At 46.9% G+C, this 12,594-nt stretch overlaps 1 protein-coding gene across 4 annotated transcripts in view; it reads right to left on the bottom strand.

Moving 5' to 3' along the window:
- Cdyl (chromodomain Y like) overlaps window positions 1-12,594 on the bottom strand; it is a 207,650-nt gene that overhangs the window by 127,580 nt on the left and 67,476 nt on the right. Inside the window, exon 1 of one of the 4 annotated variants that reach the window (XM_021180699.1) lies at window positions 8,267-8,833. The exons of 2 other annotated variants lie outside the window; for them this stretch is intronic. In XM_021180699.1, the coding sequence (XP_021036358.1) occupies window positions 8,267-8,290 (24 nt within the window). In that variant the 5' untranslated portion in view covers window positions 8,291-8,833. Of the gene's footprint in view, window positions 1-8,266; window positions 8,834-12,594 lie in introns of those variants that run through there. One more of the 4 variants, XM_029468275.1, reaches the window with a different exon arrangement.

Genomic DNA, 12,594 nt, shown 5'->3' with positions numbered 1-12,594 from the left:
GAGGCAGGCAGATTTCTGAGTTCGAGGCCAGCCTGGTCTACAAAGTGAGTTCCAGGACAGCCAGGGCTATACAGAGAAACCCTGTCTTGGAAATTAATTAATTAATAATAAAAATAAAGAGAAAAACAAAACAACAACAAATCAATGAACTGTTTTTTTTTTTTTCCTTAAGCCATCACTACCATCCCACCCATCCCCAAACCCCAGGGCTCAGGGGCCATACATAACAAGGCCAAAGACAGGGTGAAAAAAAAGGTTTAAGACATTTAGGAGGACCAGAGTGAACCTGTGTCCTCTGCTCATAACAGGACAGATGCACTCAACTCAAGACCTCCACAAGAACAGGCCAATCAACCTTCTGGCTTAAGAGTGCCCAGAGGTTCACCAGGTCCTAGGCACAGTTGAAGAGTTACAGACAGCTGATGAGATCAGCACATGGGACAGTCAGTTTTTTTTTTAAGGGTGTGGCTCCTGATAAGTCAACTACGTATGCCCTGGTGGGTGGCCCTATCCCATTGAGTGTGTATATGTAGTCGTGTGTGTGTGTGTGTGTGTGTGTGTGTACACGGACTCAGTGGGTTATTTAAAATAAGACAACAGAGGAATGGGTAAGGAAGTTGGGAGTCAGGGGGAGCGATGGTGGTGTGTGTGAATGTGTTCAAAAGACATCTATATGAGATTCGTAAAGATTTAATAATATACTATACTAAAATGTATGTTGTTAATAGCTAAGAATAATCTCCTATAACTATGGCATGCTCCTTGTAAACCCAATGGTAACCACAGAGCAAACCATACAAAATTAGTATTAAGAAAAAGATACATGTCTAGCTTGCTTTCTATTGCTCTGATAAACACCAATACCAAAAGCAACTTGGGGGGCCCGGAGGACCTTGGGCAGGAAGTGACCTGACAGCTTCCTCCTTGAGGACTAGCCTTCATAATAAAAGAAGAACCAACATAAGCTTCCACAGGAGGGAAGCGGCTGACAAACAGTCCCACCCAGCTATGATACCTACGAGCCACAACGACCAGCATGGCAGTACAAGAAAGGCTATCTGGGTAGTAGCGGCAGGCTTTCCTTGGTAATAGCTAACAGGTCTCTTAATTGGTCTTAAAGCCCGCTCAACAAGAGGAAACTCATGCCAACTACCTTGGGCTCATGAAGTCAGACGCTTGGAGAAGAAGCTACCACCACCACTTTACTAAACCAGCGTAATCCCTAACTGCATTCTAAACATTTGACCTCATACACAAAAATAAGTGAAGTGCTCACCCTTCATCAAAGAAACTTCTCTTTGCAACAGCCAGAAACAGTACAGAGAATAACCTACCAAAACGCAGAGTAGTGGACCCCAGTCCCAACTTATGCACCTATAAAATAACTCTCGAACCTAAGGCCTGGTCATCGGGTGGGCGTGGGGGGGTTGTGAGAGCCAGAGACTGTGTCTTCTAGAAATGTCCGTCAACATGACTGTCTAAACATGAACTGAGCAAGGACAACGGACACGCTCAGTACACAGGGAAAGCTCACCAGGCACCTTATACAGAAAACTAAGCAACTGAAGAAAGCTGAGAAAAACAGCCTGCCCTGGGTGTCTTAAGGGTTTCTACCGCTGCAAGAAAACACCATGACCAAAATGCAAGCTGGGGAGGAAAGGGTTCATTTAGCTGACACTTCTAGATCAAAATCCATCATCGGAGGAAGTCAGGACAGGAACTAAAGCAGGGGTGGAACCTGGATGCAAGAGCTGATGCAGAGGCCATGGAGGGATGCTGCTTACTGGCTCCCTTCCCATGGCTTGCTCCACCTGCTTCCTTACAGAATTCAGGACACCAGTCCAGGGATGGCACCACCCACAATGAGCAAAAACTAAGATAGAAACTGGAGGTGGAGGGATGAGGAGATTTTTAAAATCCCTATCAACAAACCCTTAGTTGAACAAACAAAAAAAAAAAAGTAAAAAGCAAAACAAAACAGAAATACAAAACTCATAAAGACTTAGAACAACAATACACTAATCAAGTGGATAACCTAAAAGAAAACAAACTTGAAGATTCATACACATTTAAGACTGAATGATATAAAGAAATAGAAAATCTAAACAAGTCAGTTCTGAGTAAGGAGACAAAGCAAGAAAATGTCTCCCGTGAATGCAAAGACTGCCGGCTTCACAACTTAGCTCTCCCAAACACAACAAAAGCACACTACAACTCATACCCCGAATAAATATAGGTGCAACAATCCTCCATAAAATACTAGCACACCCAATTCAATGGAGTATTTAAAAAAAAGAAAACTAACCCACCAGCATGCAGAGTGACTCACACTAGGATGCAAGGATGGCTGAACCACACACAAATACATCACATAGACAGAACAGAGACCGGAAGCTACACGATCATTTCAATAGACGCTGAAAAGCATTTGGTAAAGCACCATTCCTTCCTTCGGGAAAAAGGTCCTCAGGGAGTAGCGACCCAATAAAGTGTATCTATGACAAGAACACGGATAGCACACTCTTTCTCTAAAATCTGGAGCAACACAGATATTCACTCTCAAAGCATACTGAATGTCCTAGACAGAGCAGAAGAAAATCAGACATCCAGATTAAAAAGAAATTCAGCTGTGTTTGTATACAATACCATTTCATACAGAAAACCCCAAAGATAACACCAAAAAACCCTTTTGCATACAAAACCAACATATAAAAACCAGCAGCGTTTCTATACACTTAATTAAGTATCTGAAAATGAAATATGTCATCATGCTTGCAATAGCTGTAGTAAAATAACGCGAAAGGCTTAAGAATGAACTCTATCAGGGCAGGAGTTGTACTTCACCGTTAGGGCACCTGCCTGTCGTGCACAAGACTGTCTATCATCGATCCAAGCACCAGATACACACACACACACACACACACACAGACACACACAGAAGAACAAGACTGCAAAACATCGATGAAAGACACAAATAAATGTAAAGATATACCATGTTCATGGATTAGGATCAATAATACGGTAAAAATGTCCACAACACAGTGATCTGAAAATAAATGGGATTCCCATCAAAATACCAAAGTCATTCTTCCTTACAAAATCAGGATACATTCTTAAACTCATATATAAAAAAAGGTTCCCAAACAGCCAAAGTAATTTGAGTTAGAACAAACCTAGAGGCTTCACACTGACCAAAATACACTACAATGTTATCATAAATAGAAGTGCATAGTGTGGCATAAAACGGACCAACCAAACACGACGGAAAGCCCAGGAACAAACCCAAGCATTTATAGACACATGATTTTTCAACAGCCCTGCCAACAAAGGGGCCAAGACCAAAGGATGGTTTCTTTAACAAATGGTGTAGAGAACTGGTGGTTACATGCAGAAGGGAATCTGTAAAGGGAATCCCTTCTTTCATATACAGAATACCACCTCACAACGATAAAAGGCTTAAACCGAAGACTTCAAGCAATGAACTACTAGAAGAAATCAAAATGGGAAGCTTGTACTTTGTCTTTGTAGACACTGTTCTGAAAGCAAAAACAGGCAAAACAGGATCGCACAGAAATCACAAAACAGGCAGCCTACAGAAGGGAAGAAAATACTTGGAAACTTACATCTGATAATAAATTAACGAAAATACGTAAAGTATCAACAGCATGGCAGCAACAACAACAACAGGCTAAGGATCTGAATAAACACTTCTTAATCGGGACCAGCCAAATGACTCAGTAATGCACTGCCACACGAGCACAATGGCATGGATTCGATTCCTGGAACCAAGCGGATCAATGCCACCAAGTCGTTCTCTAACCTCCACACACATATCCTCACACACAGTCATCAATTCTTAAACAGTACAACCAAGTGCGTTCTGTTGGAATGCCTTTATGAAAGACAAGAGATAACCAATAATAAAGGGGCAGACAGAAGAAAGGATCTCTGCACGGTGATGGTGGGAACACGAAAAGCACAAGCACTGTAGTCAAACTGCACATGGGGTCCTCAAGAAATGAGAATGTGATTTTCCGCAGGCATCCAAAGGAAATCAAGCCAGGAGGCTGAAGAGGCATCCACAACACCCTGTGTTTCCTGCAGCACTATTCACAACCATGAGCCCAGATATGGAGGGAGCTCGAGCTCATCCAAGGAAGAATAAAGAGAGTACGGTATGTGTGCACAGACCACCACCATCCATTCCACCAGTAAAAAAAAAGAGTTTATGTCATTTACAACACTGAGAAAAATGGAAGTCACTATGCTGAAATAAGCCAAGGACAGATGGACAGACGGATGGATGGACCACGAACTTAGCTTGTAGTCAACATAAGAGATAGAAATAGAATACATTTAGTTGAGGGAGAACAGTCTGGAGAAATATTGGTACAGTAAAAACAAAGGAGCCAGTTCAAGAGTCTACTGTACAGCAATGGTGACTGTGGAATGAGCATATACTGTGTTACTGAAAATGTTCAATGTGTACAGTTTTCATAGCAAGAAATAACTGTGAGACACTATGTCAACTCTTGCCACATTTAAGGGATTGCGCAACACCCAGATATCAAAACATTAGGTTGTACATGATAAACATACAACTATATAACACTTTTTAAAATGCAAATTTTTAAAACACAAAATGTTTGATCTTATAAAAAATATTTCTGTTATGTGCACTGGTGTTTTGCCTTTGTGTATGTCTGTGTAAAGGTGTCAGATTCCCTGGACTTGATGTTACAGACAGTTTGTGAACTGCCACAGGGGTACTGGGAATTGAACCCTGGTCCTCTGCAAGAGCAGCTAGTGCTCTTAACTGCTGAACTATATCTCTTCAGCCCCGATGTTTGGCCTTTTACAAAACCTATATTCTTATTTATGATTAATTAAAAACAGGCTTTGGGCTAGCAAGATGGCTCATCAGAGGGCAAGACTCAGCTCTACATAAAGAATCTTGAACTGGAAGGAGAGAAGAGACCCCAAAGTTGTTCTCTAACATCTACACATGCACTATAAGGTGTGACTATACATGAGCCACAAACACACAAATATGAGTTCACCCTGCCCTACTTAGCTGCTGGAGATATAGGGGCTGCGTCTATTCTACCCTTCAACTAATGAGCTCTTTGAATTCTGGAAGTCTGATGATGCTCTACCCTCCAAAAGATCGGTCCCTTGTTTTTTATTCACAAAACATAGTTCCAATAGTCACTTAGTCACACTAAGGATCCTACTATATACAGGGTTCCAGGCTAAGTGTTGCAGACATAAGTGAGAACGGACCACCCACCACGGTTCATGAAAACCCGCCCTCCAATCAAGGTGGGGTACTAAGGGCAAGTCTTTTCAGTGTTCTACATCTGTAGAGCCTCAGGCCAAACACAGAGCATTTCAATTTAGGGACAAACAGAAAAAACAGGACAAAAACTATTCTCCCTTGACCTGGCCTCTGAAGCACATGGTGTTCTGCCCAGACAGACGACAGACAGACAGACCTTAGAGTTCATCTACAGTTGGGTATCACTCCTACTGGACAATAAGGCCTCTGTGAGCAAATGCTGTTATCTTTTTAAACAAAAACACGACTGGGCATTTTAGATCAGTTATAGAACAGGACTGAATACCTCTTTTTTTTTTTTTTTTTTTTTGGTTTTTCGAGACAGGGTTTTTCTGTGTAGCCCTGGAACTTACTCTGTAGACCAGGCTGGCCTCAAACTCAGAAATCCACCTGCCTCTGCCTCCCAAGTGCTGGGATTAAAGGCGTGCCCACCACCACCCAGCTGATTACCTCTTAGAGTGTTTTAAGTATGTCTTCATATAAAGCTCACAGCTCTCTAAGCAAAGCATTGATCCCACCTCCACAGACGAGGAAATAGCTTTCAAGGTTACTCAACATTCAAGGTTTACTCAACATGACAACTGGACTTCAGTAACAAGCTATTTGACTAGATCCAGACTCTTGGCCACTATGCAAAACTTCCAAACATCACTTTTCCTTCCCCCCTTTTCTGTAAGTGTACTCATTTTACACGTTGAGTTTTGGTGTGGGGGCTCCAAGGGACATCTGTAGAAGACAACTCTCTCCCTTCACCATGTAACACAACACTGACCAAGCTCTGGTAGTGAGGCTTGGTGGGAGGAGCCTGCCTTCACCTGCTAACCCCTCTCACTGGCCCCTTTCTTTGTTTGTTTGAGACAGGCTCACTATGTCCTGAAATTGCTGATCCTCCTGTCTCAGCCTCCTGAGTCCTGAGATTACAAGTGTGTAACTTCAACATCAGCTTTTCTGTTGTCTTTTTGGCTTTTTCCAGAGAGGGGTTTTGTTGTTGTTGTTATTTTGTTTGTTTGTTTGTTTGTTTTGGAGTCTTGGCTGTCCTAGAACTAGCTCTGTAGACCAGGTTGACCTCAAACACTGTGCTGTGCTACCACCCCTTCGACATCAACGTTTAGTTGTAATACCGTCCCGATGTTTCCACCAAGTAAAGAAGTTAGAAGGAAGCCTAAAAGATACCAACCAGAACACACCTACAATGGCTTTCATCACTTCAGTCGCATCTTCATGTTATCTTTTCCCTCAAAACAAACTAAGGAAAGACCCAGACTGGAAACTGCCATGGCCCAGGTACACCACTTATTTGCACTGTAGCTATCTGTTCCCCAAGAGCTGCTTCTTGAGAGCACTGCCCATGACATGCCTCTACCTCTCCCTGAAGCCTCCATACCACAGACATTCAAAATCACCCTGAATGAACACAAACTTGGTATAAGATGTTATTTATCTCTAAGTGGCCTATGTTGGAAAAATGGTGAGTAGAAAACAGGAAGCTATAGAATAAACAGAAAGTAACTTTACTAATTCCTAACACAATCAGTGTGTGTCATCTCCTTTACCCACGGAGGATACAACTTATGTATAATGTGCACTTCTCCCCCAGATACCAAATGGGACCCATATTTAGAATCCCCCAAGAAGCTCAACAGTGAACACACAAGCCAGCCACCAAAGAATGATCTAATGTGATAAGTAAGTCCCCACCTTGATCACACTCAGTCCTTTCTGTACTTTCCACGACTTGGTGAGTAAGACATCTTGCCTACATCCTAGCCTCTACTGTGCTGGCACCCATCAAGACACTTCCATTCCTGGAAGTCAAGCTTCTCGGGAGAGCGGAGTTTTCTCTTCATATCCCCCAGTGACCTAAGAGAGCATCTTGAATACAGTAGGGCACTGCTAATGTGTAAAATGGTTGAAAGGGGGAGACAATTTTCAATGATAGGTACAGTAGACTGAAGCTCAAATAAAGGGCATGCAACAGCCTCCTTCGAAGGACTTTTGTAAACCTTTGGTTTTTTTTTTTTTTTCCAAAGCAACCAAAACTCATCAAAAAGTTGCTACAAGCCTCATTGTTGTCAACAAAGCTTCAGTCTATGCCGAAAGCAGTCACTGAAGGCGGTACCCCCTTGGAAGGATCACATAAGGCTGCAGTTACAGATGCCCATTTCAATCCCTAAACAGCCAAGTTTCTAAAGGCATCCTAAAGGTGAGTCTGGATAGAATCTGGAGAGTTTTAAGCCTCTTAAAAAGATGAATGTACAAATATGTGAAACCAACAACGTATTCCAAAGGCACAGCTTTTACCCTTCTGTACTCCCAGGAAGTCTACTTTGAAATACGTCAAGGAGTTATGTGGAGACATTCAGAATACGTGAAAGATCCAGACCGATAACTCTCAAACTTGAAGTTAAAGCTGGCAGACCCATCACCCATAACTCATCGCCTCGACTCTTAGAACCCTTTCCTACTCGCAAGGCAGCGACGACAGCGCATCGGCGTTTAAGTTCAATTTCCTGGCTCCGGCCACAATGCTAACCTAATTAAAGCATGTGGTCAACGCTCAGCATTTTCGGTGCGAAATTTTGCATCTCTCTGGCTAGTACCCGAGTGGAGACAGCCGCACGGGCCCCCCGTGAGGCGACACCCTGTCCACCAGGCTCGACCAAACGGGCAGGAAAAGCACCCCCGCGCCGCCCACGGACCCTGCCGCGCTCAAGCACGGGCTCCCCTCGCCAGCAGCACTTTGGGCTGAGTCTGAGCAAGTCGCTCGTGTCAGCGCCACTTCCCCCCGCCCGGCCCGGCAACTCCGGCGCCCCCGCCCGTCGGCCCCTCCGGCCGCCGCTCGCTCCGGGGGCTGGCGCACGCTTCCCGTCCAGCAAACCGGGCACGGAGGCCCGCGGGCCGGGGGCGCCGCCGGGGGGAGGGGAGTACCTCGTACAGCTCCTCGGAGGCCATGGTGGGCGGCGCAGGGGCGCGGCGGGGTCGGGGCGCGGCACCCGGCGGCAGACACTTTGTTCCAGTTGGGTCCCTGCGTGGCCTGCGCTTCCTGCTCCGCGACCGGCGCCGGGCGCAGTGCACGGACCAGCCTCTCGCTCCGGGCGGCCGGTGCGGGCCGGCGGCAGCGGGGTTGTGCGCAGGAGCAGCTGCGCAACGCGCCCTGGGCGCCCGCGCTCAGTGCCCGGCGGGCCGGCTGAGGCTCAGGCGCGGGTTCATCGCGCCCGCCAGGGGCCGGACGGGCTGGGGCGGGCGCGGCGGCGGTGCGGGCTGTGAGGCGGGATCCGTGGCTCCCGGTCTCCGGTGTAGTGCAAAAAGCTTCCTACTTGCGACCGAAAAACCTGCCCCGGCTACTGAGCATGCCCAGTGCTGCCGCCCGGCCCGGCGGAGCAACGCTCCCGCGCTCCGGGTTTTCGGGCCGCCCTCGCGGGAGGGGTGGGAGGCGGCGGGGCGGGGCGGACAAGGGGAGTACGGACTCCGTTCCGGGCCTGGGCGCCAGCGGCGGGCTGCAGGGAGCAAGCCGGCAGGAAGGGGAGGAGTCGGGCGGGGTGGGCGGGGCCGCATATTGTGGTGGGCGGGGCCAGTCGGTGTGGGCGGGGCTCCGAGTTTCCCAAGTCCTGCTCCCGGGGGTCTGTGTGGCCACGGCACCGCCCACCGGCCCTGCCTGGACGTGGGCGCTAGTTGCCCAGCAGAGGGCGGGACCGGGCGGTGCTTGAGGGTCGCGGTGAACGGTGACTGTGCCCGCCGGGGCAGGTAAACCGACCCGAAGTTAAGTAAGGGACCTGGCGGAACGGTGGGCACGCGCCTGAAGTCGCGACCCGACGGCAGCAGAGGTTCTGTTAGCGCCTGTGACCGGGATAGCGCAGCAGATGCCTCAGTGCTCCCGCAGCGTGCGCCGGCCGGGGACAGCGCCAGCCATCTAGGGGCCAGCGGCGTGGCCAGGTGGAGTCTCCCGCCCTGCCACGTGCCCGCCGCCCCGGCGGCCGCAGCCAAGACCCGGAGCCGGGACCGCGCGCCCCGCCGCGTGTCGCCAGCTGGGCCTCCTACCGGGGTGGGATCTGGGCACCGGGGAGGGCGGCGCGAGGGCGCGGCCGTCTCACTCTGCCCGCAGCTTCCCTACGCCAGGCCTCGGGTTCCTCCTAAGTGTCCACCTCCTCTTAAGGGGAGGAGAGGAGTATACCGAATGTGGGCTCCGGGAGGTCTACTTTCTAAAGAAACGAAGCTGTCAATGGTGACGCTCCTTGTGGGGACCCGGTAGACAACACTCCCTCTCAGTCAGCTGCAACGCGCTGGCCTTTCCTTATGTTATAGGTGGGATGGGTAGAGCGGGCCCTATCAGAACAGCTCATCTGCCAGGAAACTGGACGATAGGGAAAGAGGTTATGGATCTAGCTTTCTCCAAACAGCAAGCAACACAATGAATGGAACGTCCCCTCGGGGCACTACCAATACTTTCCCTCCTTAAGTCGTACTGGAAGTCGGCATCACTTCCCATTGCCTCCAAAGCTTCCTCTCCGACACCCAATCCCAGTCCTCAGAACTCCATCCTAACCGACCTCCCAGACATCGGGCTCCTCATACCAGTTTTCTTCTTTAAACCCAACTAGTTTGTGTACAACAGCATTCTAAAAGCCACTGACGTCGAGTTCCCTGCCTTTTCTCATACCCAGGTGTCCGGCAGTACAAATGCCAAGTCTTCGCGTAGGTGCTGGTGGTTGTGACTCCAATGCCTGCAAAGCCCTCTTGAACCTTAAAACTACTACCACCACCACCTCGAAAGCCTAGTCTTCCATACTTCTCTCCGGGGACTCCCCCAAAGCACTCGATACGTGAGTGCTCCATTGCAGCGCTATCTCAGTATATTTTAGTGTTTATCCGTTCTTCATCTTCACATTTGAATTTCCTATCCCAAACACCACCCTCTGCATATGACATAAGTTGATATTTAATGAGCTGGAATTTCAGTGGCCAAAGAAAGCATAATCAGATTCCTAAACAAGAACCACAAGTTAAGGAGGCCTACTCATCAACAACTTAAGGTACCTCAAGCTCCGCCTTTCACAGGTGGCTCGGCCAATGCCGTGCCATCTCCAACAGGCCTCCTTCTCACTTAGCGTTTCTTTGTTTGCTACACAGGAGGATCGCCTCATGTCCTATTATACTAACTAATTCATCTACATAATCGTTAAACTCCTGGAAGCTAAGAATTAGGACTTTATACAAAGGAATCTCAAAGTCGTTTGTGTGTCAAGTGCTCAAGCGATGAGCAAACATACCAGGAAATTGAAGAAAAAACAGGGATCCTCAAAAGACAATGCTCATATAACGTCTCACATTCAAACCCATGTCCAAGAGTGGACACCAAAATAAGTAAAAACATCTCTACTCTTCACACTAATCTCTAAGGAGCCTTCAATCCTATCCTACCTCCAAAAGAGGAGGGAGAGACACAGCAACCATATTCAGACGACGAGCTAGTATACAAAGTAAAGTAGTTCATCGCCGTGGTGGGGAAAAAAAAAAAAAAAAACAGACTAGGGGGTGGGGAGGATAAAAACCTGAGAAGAGTAACCCAGAAAAGTTCAAATTTGACAACATCGAAGATCTAAATAATGACTACCCACATTTTAACTCCCGGTAGACTCCGCCAAAGCAGGAGCAAGCCAGTCTCCTAAACTCAGAACCAACTGCCTCTCCTCCAATGAGTTAGGTGGCTTCCACTAGAGATGGAAAATCTGACCACATTTTCAGCTATTCATTTACCCCCTTCTTCCCTGACCTCCTCGTTTCCCTCCATTTACAACAACCACTGGATTATTAAATGCTAGTCTGCAAATTGAGGATAAGTTGAACTTATCTTACTTTCAAATGCCGCCTTCCTCCTTTACTTTTTAATATAAACGTTTTATCAGTGCTTATAACAAAAGTAAATATGCCTAAGATCGCTTTGTGTCTTTGAATTTATACCACCGTTATGAAATAGTGCAGTTTTTAACCAGTTACCAAGACCACGTGCGTGGGTGTGGAAGTACTCCCAAACTCTTCAGGAAGACTGTCCCAAAATTTATACCACATAGTACTAAGTGCAGGGCGCACAGTACATATTTTAAAAGGTATGGAAGTGGTCAACGTGAGACAATGGACACACACAATTACAACGCACATCACATCAATAAGCTTCAACTCTTACCTGACTTGAACCAGGAGGAGAGTCAAGCAGTCCATTTTACTCTTTCTCCAGAACCACACAAGCCAATACCACCGAGTACAACTCTTCAGATCAGGTACCACAGCCATTTCCCATCTCTAGAGAACAATGGCTGAAAACTGAAAATTGGAGGTCTCCTCTTCCCTCCCTTCTTTCTTCCTCAATAGCCAAGGCAGCCTCCGTTGGTCCTATTCTCCCAATAATCTGCATGCCATCTACATTTGAATCCCAAGGCTTGCTGGAGGAGATGGGGGGGGGGGGGGGAGATGGGACTTTAAGACAAAAGAAGCCAAAATCAAGCGCCAAAGCTTCTGGGAGACAAAGGCATTTTCAGGATGGGTGGTTGTGAAAGGCTGCAGATCAAGATTGCCTACAGCAATTTGGTACCCCAAAAGCACACTCCATCTTGGCTGCTACCTCTAAAGCTCAGAATTTAATTATGGATTCTATGAAGAAGGGACCTAGAGTTGGTTTGTTTAAACATAATGAAGCTAAAAGGAAATTAAATACCACTCCTGTTATAGGTTAAACATTTCACGAAATTAAGTGGAATTCCCATCTCCATCACCTGTAGGGAGAGAAAGGAGCAGGGCAAAACTAGGAAGAAAGTGAGAGCAAGAGAAACAGGAAGTCAGGTGATGTGTTCTCTGCACTTGGAGACAACCATTCTTGCTTTCCTGAAAACTTAAATTGTATATACTAGTGCACCTTTCCAGCCAACTAGTATCTTCCGATTTCTAGTTCCCCCGCCCCCATTTCCTTTCCTGGATGAAAAGTCAATCTTCCATTTCCACAGCAGCCTCTTCTTCCCTTTCTAGGCAGAACCTAGCTGACATCTCTCTCAAGCCACCATACTACTGCTTCCTGTCCAAGCTCCTAATTGATTTTTTTTTTTTTGGTTTTTTGGTTTGTTTGTTGTTTTCTTCTAGAGAGGTCAGCTTTGAGAATTCTTTACATTTGATTTCACCAATTTTCTCTTAAATTGAGGAACCACCACAGCTAAACTGGGCAATTTGCAATTAAGGGTCCTTTCCTTTCCTTTCCTTTCCTTTCCTTT

Source organism: Mus caroli, chromosome 13 (assembly GCF_900094665.2).
Source record: "Mus caroli chromosome 13, CAROLI_EIJ_v1.1, whole genome shotgun sequence".
Classification (NCBI taxonomy): Eukaryota; Metazoa; Chordata; class Mammalia; order Rodentia; family Muridae; genus Mus; species Mus caroli.
Note: the sequence above shows the minus strand (reverse complement) of the source record. Positions and strands in the feature narration are given on the sequence as shown.